The sequence below is a fragment of the Hemitrygon akajei genome, chromosome 15 (assembly GCF_048418815.1).
Source record: "Hemitrygon akajei chromosome 15, sHemAka1.3, whole genome shotgun sequence".
NCBI lineage: Eukaryota > Metazoa > Chordata > Chondrichthyes > Myliobatiformes > Dasyatidae > Hemitrygon > Hemitrygon akajei.
In genome coordinates, this window is record NC_133138.1 from 16,126,996 (window position 1) to 16,143,634 (window position 16,639).

The 16,639-nt window shown below is 36.3% G+C and overlaps 1 protein-coding gene across 1 annotated transcript in view; it reads right to left on the reverse strand.

Moving 5' to 3' along the window:
* Positions 1 to 600: 600 nt before the first annotated feature.
* Positions 601 to 16,639, reverse strand: part of LOC140739189 (PDZ and LIM domain protein 4-like) — a 107,170-nt gene continuing 91,131 nt past the window's right edge. The window contains exons 4-7 of the mRNA XM_073067238.1: positions 13,400 to 13,587; positions 8,649 to 8,806; positions 6,101 to 6,221; positions 601 to 5,604 (exon numbers count right to left, since the gene is read on the reverse strand). Coding sequence (XP_072923339.1) covers positions 5,409 to 5,604; positions 6,101 to 6,221; positions 8,649 to 8,806; positions 13,400 to 13,587 — 663 coding nt within the window. The 3' untranslated portion in view covers positions 601 to 5,408. The remainder of the gene's footprint in view (positions 5,605 to 6,100; positions 6,222 to 8,648; positions 8,807 to 13,399; positions 13,588 to 16,639) is intronic.

Here is a 16,639-nt window from a genome sequence, read left to right on the forward strand (position 1 = left end):
AGTTGACCATCACTTTGTCTATCTTTGAATCCAGCGACATTAATACAATATCATTTAGATTCACAGCATAGAAATATGCCTTTCAGCCCAATTTATTCATTACCTTAATATCCTCTAAGTAGTATATTAATCCATTCCAATTTGGTTCAGTCATGTTCCTGTTTTTAATAGTATGAAATCCAGATGATTGCCTTGTCATGTACTGGGAAAACATAGATCATCTCCCCACCCTACTTAAACAAGTAGAACTAGGGAAAGTCAGACCATCTACAAGAGCCAAATGTTGACTTCCAAAAACAAGTGAAATTGGAACATGTTTAATATAGTTTTTAACTAAAAGCTTTTCTGCATCACTAAGATTAGTTATTTTATTGGAGAGAAGTGTGATATGGTGTTTTGATATTGAACACACCATTGTGCATCACAATGAATATGAGTAACAGATTATGGTCACAAGAAAGCCTGCTTATGTGTATTTCCAAGTTCAAATCCTGTCCTGAAATGGACTCATTTGGCTTGCATCAGATTAGATGACATCTAGTACTAGTAACTAATTCTAAAGAATTCACAAACAGAAAAATGAAACATTTAGTCAAAAAATGCAAGTTCATGGCTTTATTTGCATTCTCTAGTGGTGTTTAGTGTTGTAATTATGCAATTACTTAAGACTGAATACAGAGGAAGATTGTAATAGAATTAATCTACAGAGTTAAAATTGAATCAGGAATGTCAGTAGATGACATTGTAAATGTACCAAAATATGTAGCAGATTAACATTCAAAGTCTAAGGGAATGGGAACATAAAGAACAAGCATTAGTGCCTTCAACAACCTTTACATGTTTCTGGTAAAACCTTGGATACAGTAAAACACCATTCAAATTTAGAATAGAACCTGACTAGCCAATGAAATGAATGAATTTAATACAAATTTTGACAAGCATGTGAAAAATATTGATCCCTTTTACCGACCATTGCTGTACAGATCCATTTCTTATTACAATGATTTAAAGCAAATAGCATGTGTTCAGCCATCAAAACAGAAATAGAATTGTTTTCACAGAACATCACCAATTTTGCCATTACAGAAACATTGGAACCAAGTAGTGTTGATCATAACAGATACAAATTATGTTCATTGTGTAAAAAGATTCATTGTACTGGTTGAATCCAACCAGCACATTAAAGGTATTTTATTTTTCCAAGATTTTGCAAGAAGCATATGCATTGAAAATATATATTTAGACAACACTTCAGAACTGCTCAATATTCTAAAATGAGTACCTGGCATAAAAAAATATATACTGGGCTTCAAATTTGGTCAATAAAACAGTTTGTCAGTGTTAGTGACGAGCCAAAATGGTTAAACAATTAGGTGCCACTTAGATCTTAAAATCAAAGATACTTTTGCATATTTCATAAAAGTTACATGTGGTTTATTGATCCAAACAACCATTCCTGAAATACATCAGTATGCAATTCAGATACAAAGTTATTCTGCCACCTCACTTATCTATTGACTAACGTGCATTGCACTGAAGTTTGCTCGTATTTGTTGAACTTTAAATTCATTTATCGTATTGCTTTAGAAATTCATTAACCCCACACAGAGCATTCACCTTCTGGAAAAAAAAACAAAAATAATGGAAATAATATACAAATTGATCCTATACGCCAGAATTTATTGTTCTGATATGAACAATAATGAGACAGCTTACAAATAATGTAATAGAGTGTTTAATTGAGTCTGCTGCTTATTTGGGACAATTCTTACAGAACAAAAAGTAATCGTGAAAATTGCCAGAATTCTATTTGATAAGTTGGGACACTATGCTGCCTAATTGTGACAGGACACTGTTGCTGAACAGTTTCTAACAAGTGTCAGTCACATACACTTGCATTACACCAGGATTTGAGCGAACAGTTTTAAAATGGCATCAGTTGCATGTGTTTGTGTTCAAAAAGCAGTGAGTTTTGTTACTGACATTTGGTGAGAAATTAGCATAAAGACAATTCAGAACTATTTTGCTCATTGAGGTTTCAAGCATTCAGGCTTGGAGATGCCACAAACAGCCGGGAGTAAATTGAAATCACTTTACTACTTCTGTAAGTTGGGAACTACAAAGAATTTGAAGGTATTGACAAGCATCTTGAATAGTATGATGAAAATGAAGATTTGGAGGATGCAATCGTTGAAAGCATTGAGTGAAAGCAGTTCATTATCTGCACTAGGTGTCTACACTGATTTTGTTCATTTATAGTCAAGCAAAAGAACATGGTAGCTTACACTGGATTAATTCCTCTGTCAACAACTTAGAAACTAATACAGTTTTATAGTACTGTAATAGTATTGGTAGTGCTCTAATTTGTTCTGTATTTCAATTAAATACATAATTTGTTGCTCAGGTTGTCTTTTTTATACCTCTATTTCCATGAAGCTTTGGGTAATTGGGGCAGCTGCTTATTTGGGCCAAAATCTAACAGTTCTGATGGGTCTCAATTAACCAATTTAGCAGTGTTAGGCAGAGGTAATTGCTATGGCTTTGACCCTATTGCTTGTTGTTCCTATATGACATCTATGGGACTTGTAACAATATACCTATGGAAAGGATGACAGATGAGGATTGATCACATTGATGCTATATTACCAAGACTGGCACAGTTAACAAGAAACCACTTCAAAATTGTTTACTCTATACAGAAGACCTGGGTTATAAAAATAATAAAGCCCACATACTATAATACTGTGAAAATGGGAAAAATAATGTAACGTAACATTTTCATTTCACACAATAGGACTTGTGTCTCTGAAATTCTACCATCCACAGGTAGGGCACAATTTGCCTTATCAACTTATACTTTGACGTGCCTTCATCAAAAAAAAAAGTCTTAGCATAGTGTTTTCTTTTATTATGTGTACAGGTTTTCATACCCATGAACAAAATCACTTTTTCCCCCTAATACTTGCTATTAACTATTGCAGGACAAAATAACATGCAGCAAAAACAATAAGAAATGTACAATATCATAAAGGACATAAACCTCCACTAAGCTCAAGCCCAGTGCCATACATTTCCATTATATCACTCACAAACCCTCCAGTGGAGTGTGCTTTTAGGCAAACTACCAGGCAATATGATGCAATTTGCTACCACAGACAGCTATGGAGGCCAGGTCATTGGGTGCACTTAAGGCAGAGATTGACAGGTTCTTGATTGGACACAACATCAAAGGTTATGGGGCTGAGGAGGGGATAAAGGGATCGGCCATGATTGAATGGCGGGGTAGACTCAATGGGTAAAATTGCCTAATTCTGCTCCTATGTCTTATGGTTTTATAATTTAAACCATTACAATCAGAATATGTTCCATTCCTTTTCCCAAAACCATTAGGACAATCTAATTCCAATTCAATAACAATGTCAATAATTGCTCACAAGTTTGACTATTAACTTTCCATCAGGGAAACCAAGTCCAAATGTAATGGGCAGCGAATGTAAGAATAGATACAAATGCAGCCCTTAAGCCCTGCACATCTACCTCCTTCTCCCTCCCAACCCCATAACAAGAAAGGTCACACTCTTTTACCACACTATAATAAAATTCAAAACCTATTTTTAGTACTTCTGGAAGCAATAAACTGGCTGCATTTCTTCAAACAAGCATATCCTTATGGTATGACCAACCCTTACTACCACAATGTTACACCTATCCAAGTGAAATTACTGCAAGATGCTTCCAAAATACACAGACATTTCAAAACTGCATCTGAAACCACTTACCCAGGATTCTTACTGTGTCCCATCAAATTTGACTTCTCACAGCCTACCTTCAACACCTGTTCTGAATGAAAAGTACTTCCAGCCTTGAATTCAAGCAGCCAATTAATAACCTTTATTGCTATTCAACATGTGCAATGAGGCAGCCAGCCAGAGTGAGCAGGTGTAAATAATGTGGCGCAAAAGGAAACAATTAAGAACACATTTTTCAGTACAGAACAAGTTGCAGTATTTCCCTGTGATGCCGCTAGTGTTTTATATTCCCATTCCCCTGGCGAAATAGTTACATTTACAACATACACGCTCCGAGTTACCGCAACCTACATAATGTCGAACTCATGTTAGGTTCCATTTTCCAACTAATTTAATACAAAAATATGCAACACAAGCTAGATATTTCAGCACAGTTTAGATCTGCCTTTTGATTATTCATAAGCAATGCAAAACCAGCCTGAACTAACAGCTGGTTGAAAGACGTCTATTAACACTGTAATACACACATCATGTTTTAAAAAAGACTAATCCAAGGGGTAACAATCTATCGGTATAAAGATGTAAAAAAAATGTTCTACTACACAAGATGAAATTCATTTCCTAATAGAGCAGGAATATATTATCTGGAAAACATCAAATGTGATTAGTCCCTTAAGGAAGGCAGCATTGAAACAAAGCAGCACATATTAGCTTCTTGTCCGAAATAACAGCTATTAATAACCTGACATGGTAAAGACACCATTCCCTACAAATAAAAACATGGTCATCTTAATTGTAAGCCGTATTAATTCTTTGTATCCACCTACAGTAAATGTGTAAGATCTAGAAGTGCATTCAGAAAGATTTTCTTATATATACTGGTTTCAAATTTAAGTAGAATAGCTCTGTACAAGTTACTGTGCTATTAAAGGAAAGCAGAAAGGTCCAAAGTTCTGAAAGAAATGGAAGTAGTAGTGATAAGCAGCTTCTGTGCCATAGTGTGGTATGTGTTTTGGCTTTCAAAATTAAAAAAAAAATGACCAAAAATTCTCATTAAATTTCACAAAAGCAATCTTGACAACAAAGTGAACAATTTGAATGTGCCCCATTTAGCCACCAGAGTGCAAACATTAGTCCACGCAGGTTTTGCTGATATAAACAATATTAGTTTGGAATGCTGTTAATAAAGTGTTCAGGTTAAAGAAAATACAGGAGACTTTGCAAGTGATTGTCATACAATGATCTTCAGCACACCTCTCCTACCACCAATGGAAAGATGGAGAGTTCCGTTGAGGTTCTCCCCACCATATAATATGCTCCATTAATTCCCAGTCTGATTAAACACAAGTAATGGATATCCAAATATAGCATAAATTATCATTTACAGAAGAGAAGCAGGCAGAGTCAAAACATACAAAAAATAAATCTGACACAGACAACTGCAAGTTAATTTAATACCATTGCTTGAAAATGCTTGGTAAACATTTATAATTCAACTCAATTTGACAGATTTATCATTTCTGGATGTAGGATCATTTTGATTCCACCCATTTCTTCACCACTAACTCAAATTTAAATTATGGCACATAAGAGATAGAATCCAGATCTTAGAGCAGAAAGAGAAGTATTTAAATACAATGAGATCCTGAAGGCAACAGCTTACACCCTGGAGTTGGGATATACAGCCACAACTTCATAACCTTCTGGAGGCTGCACTCTTGCTTTGGCGTGGGTTTCACAATATAGTTGCTCCTCAATGAAGAAGTATCCTTTCTGTTTTAGATTTAATCCACAGTCAGAACACATGAAGCACGCTGGATGATATAGCTTTTCCCGTGCCTTGACAACAGCACCACTAGAAAGAACAGAAATATGTTAACAAATACAGAATAAATTATTCAAAGGAAACCCGAGATGAGCTGTGAAACAATACCAAATTTATAAAATTATGATCAAGGTAATAGGCTGAGCGAATGGAAGAGGGAAAACAAAGGACGACATGAGATTGATTGTCTTTGAAAGAGTGATCCTTAAAATTAATAAACTTCTCTCAGACTACAAAGTTGGGAGCTAAACCCAGTGAAAAAGGAATGACTACTTTATACTTTCTCATATTCATCACAACATAGAGGGCCATCTGGCTAATAGAGTCTATGTAGCCTCTAGGAGCATTTACATCTGTCCCATTCCCTGAAACAGTCTTTTCTCTCTCACAATACCTATGAATCCAACCAACTCTGATGCCAGTTGCTCTCACTAGATGAGACAAAGCACTGAAACCCTAGGATATCTTCTCCTTATTCATCATTACAGTACATTTGTATAAATCGGAAGTTTTTCTGCATACTTACACTATGCCGGTCTCACATCTAGTACACTGTGGTAACTTCTGTAGTGTAGGTGGAGCGTTGCTGAATTTTGATACAGGGGATTTTATACTTTTGATGGCAGCTGGCCTTTCACTTTTGTCACCTACAAGAAATTTTATAAGATAAAGATATTCTTATAAGATAAAGATATTCTTTTAATACTGTTCTTCCCCCCCCACCCCACACATACGCAAAAACTGATATACAGTTTTAAACTGTAATTTTGATGTTGATGCACAACTGCTTACCCAGATTAAAATGAGATGTCTGTGTGGAATATGCAAAATATCATTCACCTGCTGTTGTATACAACAGAAAGACTTGCGGATTAATGAGCCATCTGCAGCCTACTGAAGGTGTATATTATCAGGTCATCATAGCTGTGGTTAGGAACATTTAAAAGCATTGACCAGAAATTTGCAAGTATTTTACTGTTTCTGTTCTGTATACATTATGCATATTTCCTCTATACTGCGAGAAATTTACTGTATACATTCTCAGATATTATATTGAACCATTTAAAACGTTTGTGTTTAGTTCCTGATCATACCATTAAGGGAGGAGAAAGGATGACCTGATCAATAGATCAACCAGAACGTTATTTTAAAAAAATCTGATAAAAGATTTATTTTACCAACAGTGGGTCCATCAAGAATCAAAAGGAAGCTTCAGATTTTATTTTGAATAAACCATGGGCAGTACTAGTTAGAATATGATTAACTCTTTGTAATTTAAAGAAAAGTTATATTTTCTATTGATGTCCTTTCCATTCTCACACCCCCACTGCACTTCTGTCTGAAGGACACCTTTAGTAGTGCTGATCCAAAATGCTCTATGATAGGAATGTAAATAATTAATTTTCTCAAATATTTTGATTTTAATTTCTGATGCCATTTATTAAACAGTACAAGAAATCTGCCTATTTATCAGGTTTCTGGTACTTTTAATTCACAAGAAATAAAGTCGAATTTAACCTCTTTCCTTAATTGCATTTAATAGGAAGTTTGAGAAGCATTTGAAACTTTCAAGACAGGTTGCAGATGTGGTGTTATTCAAAATCTGAACCCAAGCCAAAAAAATGTTAAGGCACATTTAATTCTTTTTCTCCTCACGATGAATTCCTGTGTGTGTGTGTGTGTATATATATATACACACACCGCTGTAAAAATATAAAGTCTGGGATGGAAATATGGAATTTACAGGAACTGTAAATTTTCTGTGATCTTGTGAATACTACATCAGATTTTGAAAAGAAGGAAACTATAAAAGCTGATATCTGGAAAATATGAAATTGAAAGTGTTTGTGATATCAGCTGAACATTTTCACCATCTTCAGTATCAGACTGTTATGTTTGCTTTGGAGAAACTATCAAGGAACAGTTTCCCCAATGCAGACACTAATCCACAGCTGTTCATGAAGATGACCTCACAGGGTCAGCTGGAACATGTAGCAAATAGCAAAAATACGAAAAGGTACTCTTGGTTGAAAACATCAGTCTCCTTCAACAAACGAAGCTTGGTAACATCACCAGTAATCAGATTAACCCTAACATGGCAGCTCAGATAAAGCTTTAGTGGCTTGCTAAAGGATCTTCAAGAATTGACCACATTGCCGAAGGTCTGAAGTAAAAAAAAGCTAGACCATTTAAGAGTGGTAGATTTCTTTCCTAAAAGAGCATCAGAGTATCAGATAAATTTAAGACAATCTAGAAGTCTTTACTTTCTAAAGAATTAACTGAATTTAAATTCATTAATTGCCATGGTGAGATTGGAAAGAGCCCGATTGTTAGCTCCGTGGGTGATTAATCTGCTAATCTAACCAGAGTACCATCACTCCAGCTCCAGTGATGACTAAAAGCGTTTTCAAAGTAGATTTTAACGAGTTTAGAAATGAAAAGGCTGAGGGACAGATTGGGCTTGAGAGGGAGAAATCTAGACCATGTATCTTATTAGCTAAAATCATAGTAGCCATTGTTTAAAAATTAAAATTAGAAGTGCCAAGAGGCAAGCATTGCATGTCTGCAGGTACAGTGGATGTTCTTCAGAAGGCTACACACAATTGAAACCATGGAGACATTTGAAATTACTTTTGTAAATTCTATTCCTTAAGGTCAAGGCAACCAGTAACCAATGTAGGTTGGTTTGCACATACACCAGCCAATGGAATTGAAGACCAAGACCAATGAAAAATGATCATGTCAGTTTATGACGAGTAGAAGATGTGAGGCTGACAGGGGCTGAGCTGGAATTGTCATATCTACGAAGTGGCATCGGCCTTGATGGCTTGAGCAATGCATGGTCAGCAGTGGAGCAGAGGGGCAAATAAGTCAATTTGAGGGAGAGTGATAGAATGGTGGAAAAATTGATAATTGATGGCAGATGCTCACATTGATGGCTTCCCCATGTGGCTGGGGAAAAGAAACTCTTACTTAGTGCTACGTGTCAGAAATATTATGACTACTTACAGTGAGTGGGTGGGCACCGGATAGGCACTACTTGTTTTTGCTTTATCCGTGCACGATCAATTTACCTGTCTGTTCAGCCTCCAACATGCCCTGCAGCATCTTGAAAGATCCTGACTGCTTGGGTTCTGATGGTGGCTCTTCGCCATCCCGAAGCATCTTATAAACATCCGATTCAGTGTCAACTTCATTCCACAATTTCGGAGACACCTTTGATGGCTCAGTGCTAAAGAAATACAATTTTGGAAGTTATGCACTGCTACAAAAAGAAAACATCATGCTGAAGCCAAGCAAAAATTATTACATATTTTGAAAATGCCTGTCATCAATATACAATGTCTGCTCTGCATTGCTGCATTCAAACCTGCTCATGTGATTATTATATTACGCATCATTTTTTATATGCAAAGTACTCGGGTGTACAGGTGCTCCATTCCGAGTGGAGAAAGCTAGCTCACAGATGAAAGGTAAACAGAGAAAGAACAATATATTGACCTTGCTGTACATCAGACATAAAAGTAGAAATAAAATACTGGTCATGTGGTAACAGATGTCAGAAATAGTTTGACTATTTACAGAGAGTGGATAGAGACAGATTGGTACAATCTTTGCCTTTGCTTCAGCTGAGTGCCCTCTATTTATCTGGTAATGGTTAACCAGTCACTGAACAGAACATTTAAAACTTTAGATTTGCCCAATATTGCAAGCAGTCAAAGATTAATACATTCACAAGGAAGAGCTGGGGTAGAACAAATTAGGACTGAGCCAGTGAAAATGGGGAGGCAAGAGTGACTACATAGCAAAAGGAATGACAGTGCAACCCAAGCAGAGTGAAAATGGAAAAGCATTAGAGAGTGGAACAAGAAGATGCAGCTCTGTCCATGAAAACGGAAGCTGTAATTATTGTTTAGTATTATGTTCATGGAGGAAACCTAAAACCAGCATCCATTTAAAACAAATGATGCTATTTTCAGGTTGCACTGGCCTTTATTGGAACAATGTAGGCGGATCAAGGACAGTGGTAAATGTAAGAATTGAACAGAATTAAAATATTGAGCAACTGGAATCACCGGGCCTCCGGTAAAGCAGAAAGAATAGAAATATTCAATAAGGTGTTTGCTCAAACTATAATACTGAATCATTCAATATCTCACCACACTCAAGCACACTTAGCAGGCATTATTCATTCCTACAATATTCCATAGTCTAATTGAAACCAGAACAAACTTCTTATTCCACAAGTTACACTAATACCCTCCCCCCGGTCCTCCAAGTCACCCACCATCTGAAATCTAGTCCAATGCTGGGAAATAGTTTCCCCTTTTGAAACACAGCATGTCCATGGGCATGTGTTTCCATAAATCAGCTGATTTACATAACACCTACTGCTCCCCACTTTGTAAGCAATCTAGAGCACACAAATACACAAAAGTTATCATGGGTTGGAAAACTCATGGTTAAAGAAATTTTAGTTATATTCACATGTGGTTTATGGAAACTTCAATTTTACAAGAACAATCATTGCACTATACAAGGTGGTCTCTTGCAGTATTACAATTACATTACAATTCACAGCAATAATTGGTGGACAGCATTAGGAATAGATAACTAATGGAATACTTCAAATAAATAGTACCACCATAACATATTTCAGAATATTATATTGAAGCATCTTTCTTTTTTTGTGATGAAAAAAATCAATGGATTTTAGTAAAATGAATACATGCAATTTTCAGGGTAAACAATGGTGTATTTTTCTTAATATAGTGAATACCATTGAAGGCAGATGTCATTAGAAGCTTTTTGACAGAGTCAGAGTCTAGGAGTGAGGCAAAGCAGTAGTGAGTCATGGACCCTATACAGATTACAAAAGAGCTGGTGTTTGCTGTCTTGAGGTAAATTAGGATGGAGAAATCCCCAGGGCCTGACAAAGTGTTCCCTCGGACCCTGTGGGACGCAAGTGCAAAAATTGCTGGAGCCCAAGCTGAGATACTTAACTCATCCTTAGCGATAGGTGAGGTACTGAAGGACTGGAGGATAGCTAATGTTGTTCCGCTATTTATGAAAGGGTCTAAAAATAAATCAGGAAATTATAGGCCAGTGAGTCTGATATCAGTAGTGGGAAAGTTATTGGAAGGCATTCCAAGGGACTAGATATATAAGATTATTTGGATAGATATGCACTAATTAGGGATAGTCAGCATGGCTTTGTGAATGGTGGGTCATATTTAACCAATCTTAAGAGTTTTTCAAGGTGGTAACCAGGAAAGTTGATGAAGGCAAAACAATGGATGTTGTCTACATGGACTTTAGCAAAGCATTTGACAATGTCCCATGTGGGAGGGTGGTCAAGAAGTTTCAGTCACTTGGCATTCAAGATGTGGTAGCAAAATGAAACAGACATTGGCTCTGTGGGATTCACCAGAGTGGTACGAGATGATTGCCTCTCTGAATGGAGGATTGTAATTAGTGGAGTGCCACAGGGATCTGTGCTGGGTCCATTGTTGTTTGTCATCTATGTCAATGATCTGGATGATAATGTGATTAACTGGATCATCAAATTTGTGGATGACATGAAGATTGGGTGTGTCGTGGATGACAAAGAAGACTGTCAGAGCTTGCGTTGAGATCTGGACCAGCTGAAGAAATGGGCTGAAAAATAGCAGATGGAATTTAATGCAGACAAGTGCAAAATGTTGCATTTTGGTAGGACCAAACAGGCTAAGTCTTATACAGTGAATGGTAGGGCACTGAGGAGGAGTGTGGTAGAACAAAGGGATCTGGGAATACAGGTCCATAATTCATTGAAACTGGTGGCACAGTTTGATAGGGTTAGAATAAAAGCTTTTGCCACTTTGGAATATTGAGTGCAGTTTTGGTTACCTAGTTACCGGAAGGATGTTAATAAGGTTGACAGAGTACAGAAAAATTTAAGAAGTATGTTGCCGGGACTGATGGACCAAAGTTATAAGCAAAGATTGAATAGGTTACGTCTTTATTTCTTGGAATGTAGAAGACTGAGGGGAGATTTCATAGCGATATACAAAATTATGAGGGGTATAGATAGGGTAAATGCAAGCAGGCTTTTTCCACTGAGCTTGGATAAGATGACTAGAGGTCATGGGTTAAGGGTGAAAAGTGAGAAGTTTAAGGGGAAACTTCTTCACTCAGAGGGTCATGAGAGTGTGCAAATGATGCATGCAAGCTTGATGTCAACATTTAAGAGAAGATTAAAAAGGTATGGTCCAGGTGGGAGTAAGCAGTTTAGGTTAGGCACAGACTAGATGGGCCAAAGGTCCTGTTCCTTTGCTTTATTTTTTATGACTGCATGACAATAGGTATTTGTGTCCTTGACAGATACTAAATTAACTAATTTCAGTCAAGGAATTAAGGATGATAATCAAACCTGGATTTTCCCACTCCTAACAGCTAGTTCAGTGATCACTGCCAAAGTTCACACTTGCTGACATTAAACTAAAACAGCCTGGCTCTACTATTTCCAGAGTTACCATAGGTCTCATCGCTCAAAATGAGAAAGACGTTTTGAAAAGATCATAACTCTGGCTAAATTTTTCAAGATGCAAAGAAAAAACAAAAAGGCAGAAAGTGGGACCTTACATCAAAGTGTAGTTTAATTCACCTGGTGAATAAAGAATACAAAGGAAAACAAAGATACTGTTGTTTAGTCCTTCAGTTCTCCGAAATTAGGTCATTTATTACCACAATTTTCTCTGTGCCATGTAATCCAATTTCAATTAAGCAAAATTGGAGAATTCATAAATCAAAGTGTGGAAATGCATGAGGAATTAATACACATCAGTGGAGTACAACAGCTTTCACAGGACCATGAAGCCTTTTTTAATGTGACATAAAAGGGCCAATTGGAGAAAATCCAAGGCATGTGCTGAACACAGCTCAGACAGGTCATCTAAGTTTTATATTCAACTCTGTCTCTGGGAGAAAGTAGTGGGGACAAGCTCTCCAGTCCCTCCATAATAGTCATCTCCCCTATTTCTCCAAACTCTGGAGGTTCCCAACCCCTAAACCTGATGCAGTTCTGACCTTACCCACTGGCCAGTGAAGGAGAGCATTGGGGAAGGCACAAAAAAGTCAAAAGCACGCTATACTGACATTTCTAGCAATGGATTAATGAACAAACCATTCATGGGCTTGCCATGTAACAACTGCCCGTTGAGCCTTTGCACTCACCAACCATACTGCAATAAATTTCTTTGCACATTTACTTTTTCCTCAAGTTGCAGGAAGGGCAGAATTATTCTTACTCCCTCAGAAAAAACAAACAGGCATCTGTTCCCCATTAATTTTCAGGACAAAAAGACAATGGATACATTGTCCTCTGTGTTCAAGAATCAGAGAGCCCTACAAGAAAAGCCCACAAACTCAACAAACATCATAAATCCAAGAGAAGTTTATTGAGAACTGATTACACGGTGTGCTAAAAACTTGTTTTTCAATAAAAGTCATTACAGAATATGTGAGATAAGACGCTCGCACTTAAGCATTTTACAGCAACTCAAGAATAAAAGATTTTTTTCAATATACACTTGCTTTTTTCTCTGTTATATTTCTCCTCCTCTCCTGATCATGCCAACCATCCTCCTGAATTACGTTATTCATATTCAAGCCTAAAAATTGAGTGTTAGAAGGCTGCTCGAGTACAGAGTTGTTAACACTTGGCCAGTGTGAGAAAGGAGAACTGAAGTGATCAAAAGAGCAGTTGTACATTTCTTACTTAATTTTTTGTACAAACGGGGTGGGTAATCTTGATTTGAATAAAAGATCATTAAGATATACTTACTACTGTGGAGAGGCAACGTGAAGCCCACTTAATTGTTCCGGCAGAGTGTGGTCTATGTTGTCATTGGCATACAATGCAGCAGGAGTGTTGTACTGTGTACTTGCAAACGGTTTGGTTTCATTTATATTTGCACCAACTGTAAATGGTGTTGGCTTTCTGTTATTTGGACTCCCTGTGGGTCTGCAGTCCTGTAGTGTGAATGAAAAAAGAAAGGCATTGCATGGAATGCAAAAATATTCCTGGAGAACATGGATTCTCAAACTGTCAGTACATGAATTAGTCAATGTTTCCCAAACCTCATCAGAACAAAGTATTCAGATTTTAAATGATTGCATGTGTTGGCTACAATTCCTTGCCCCAGTGGAGATGACTATATATTAAAACATTGCTTTCCTCACAATACATTCAAGAGGAAAAAATGTGAACAGTACAGGATTGACACTAGTGAAATGATAACAATTTAATCAATCCTCCTAGAAGAGGAAAGCAGAAGAAAGCATTGCATGCAGTATCTTGACCAATCTTTCATTAATTTCAGATTTCATTGTCTTGAAATAACCCAAGAATTAGTGGGAAAACTAATTTATAAACTACTTCCATATCAGTGAATAATAACATTCTGAAAAAGTAATTGTTATGGAGGTTTAATAGGTCATAGCTACCTTGATTTTAATGGTAATGATAGCGAGGCTCACAGTGAAAAGCATCTTAAGTATAGGAGTAGATATGTAGTTTGATACAGAAGTTGGCAATACACAGTGGTTGAATTTAACCTTTTGCTTGCAGACAAAATGGAACAGATTTTCATTGACTAGATTAGCAATGAAATTCATCCAATGATGAGGTGTTGGGGCACTTACTCACTAAGCATGCCAGGTAGCAGTTCAGGTCCATCTGTTTAAGGTTGAACAATTTTTTTAAAATTAGGCGCAATAAGTGATAAATCCCTCCAAATAAAATTTGCTCCCAAAGATACAATTTTCACAGCTATAGTGTGGTATTCTTTGTGGATGTTGATGTAAAAACTCTTTCAATCCAATTTCCTCCCCAGTATTAATTTTGCTTTCTTCTACAATTTAAATCCAATGTACCGACTTTGAGTCATACTCTTCCTGTCACAGTAAGGGATACATTAATGAACTACATTAATTGAAGAACTACATTGTGATCGGTTATGCACCCTCTTTGCAGCACGTCCTCCTTCAAATACTAACAAAATCTTTGTGGATACCTTTAAACATGGTGAAAAATACTTGTTCTTGTGATTCAGACCATAAAATTCATACAGTGAAATTGCATTGTATATTCTTCAAATGTGAAAAATAAAGCATTAAGATATCACAGTTACTTGGAAATCTGATTTAAATTTAACTATGGATCGTTGGAATAATGAAATACATAGTTGTATTCCACTTGAAAAAATTACGTATAATTTAAGAAATGAATATGAGATATTTTTGAAAATTTGGCCACCATACTTATGAAAGATAGGATTAGATACATAGGTCCTTTGAAGATAAAATTATAGTAATTGGGGAAAGTGAAAATAAATATTAAAATTATTTTGAGCTCCATGGAGCATGTGGGGATCCTCCGATATCCAGGCAATCTTTCTTCTCTTTTCTTTCTTTTTTTTTCTCTTTCTTTAGATAAGTGTTAAGGGGGGGGAGGGTTAATATCATTTTTCTTACTATTTTATTATTACATTTATTCTTTGTAATTTCTAAAATTCAATATAAATAATATTTTTAAAAAATATAAATAAATCTGAGCACCTTTTGGGACAAAAAAAAAGAATGGTAATTTCATGTAGCAAATAAAAAGTCATTGTTTCCCAGTCCCAGGATGGAATATGTTGAACCCAAAAGAAAGAATATTGCAATAGTTAAACTTTGACAGAGAGATGCCCTGAGGTGCTTTAAACATTTATAGAACCAAAGTGCATTAAGTGTCACAGGCAGCTTCATGTTATTTCTGTGATCGCTCTTCCAGTGTAAAATGTGTGAAATGTTTTAATGGTACATACATCAATGTACATCAGAATATCACACTCTAATCTTATCTCTAATCAATATGGAAATGGCAGATTTGAGGATTTATATCATTTTCTTGTGTTTTCTCTTCTTTGTAGATCAAGTCAAAGTTTCCCCCAAAACTAGTTCCAAACCTGCAACTTTTTCTTGTATATCTCCTATACATCCTCTACAAACTTACTTCATGTTATAATTTCACCCCCAGATCTCCCCACTGAATTTCTGTGAAATAAATGATACCTTGCAGTCCTCCTGTTGTTCTCTTCTCTGATAATGTTTTCTTTTTTTTAAGCCTGCTATCAGCCCTTCCTCAACAGAATCTGCTTGGCTCCATGATAAACTTTCTCCTCTTCTAAATCCATGATGTACTTTGGCCTTTCAAACACACAGTTATCAGTCTTAATCTTTGAACCACTCTGCTCCTTTTGTCTTACCCCCAGTACTAACAACCTGAAGTTTTCTGTTGTCCTCCATATTCCTCGACATCTCTGGCATTTTTTTTTAGCACACTTGAGATATCCTCTCTCAGTCGATTCAGAGGTGAGCAGGATTCTGAATCATGTTCTGCAATTCTTACTGGAAACTCCGCACAAACATATCATACATCTTAAATAGCTTGGTAATGGTCACTGGAGATTTGCTGACATACAAGTAAGATGTTCTTTCCTTGGAAAAAATTAGCCTAGGAAATTTTGAGAAAGCACACAAATGTAACTGTATTTAGAAAACAGAAACAGCTAAAAATTGTAGTCTTAAGGTGGAATTTATTTTTGAGAGGTTGAACTTTTAAGAAATACAAATTCCAAAACAAATTACCGTAGATTCCGGACTACAGAGCGCACCTGATTAAAAGCCGCTGGCTCTAATTTTAGAAATAAAATCAATTTTTTAATTGTAAAGGCCGCACCGGATTTTAGGTCGCACCGGATTTTAGGCCGCACCGGATTTTCGGCCGCAGGTGTCCCACGTTGTAATATGAGATATTTACACAGAAAGATATTACACGTGAGGATTTTTTTAACTTTTAATTAAATCCATATGGTAACAAAAACAAATACATATTGCAAATGCTTTTTTTCGAACCGTGCCCGTAACACGGCTACTTTTAAATATACGTTGCGTATACTTCTTTACTGAACAACATTCCAATATCTCCTAACGACTGGTAAAAAATATATATACTGCAGCCTACCAGGAAAAGTTATTG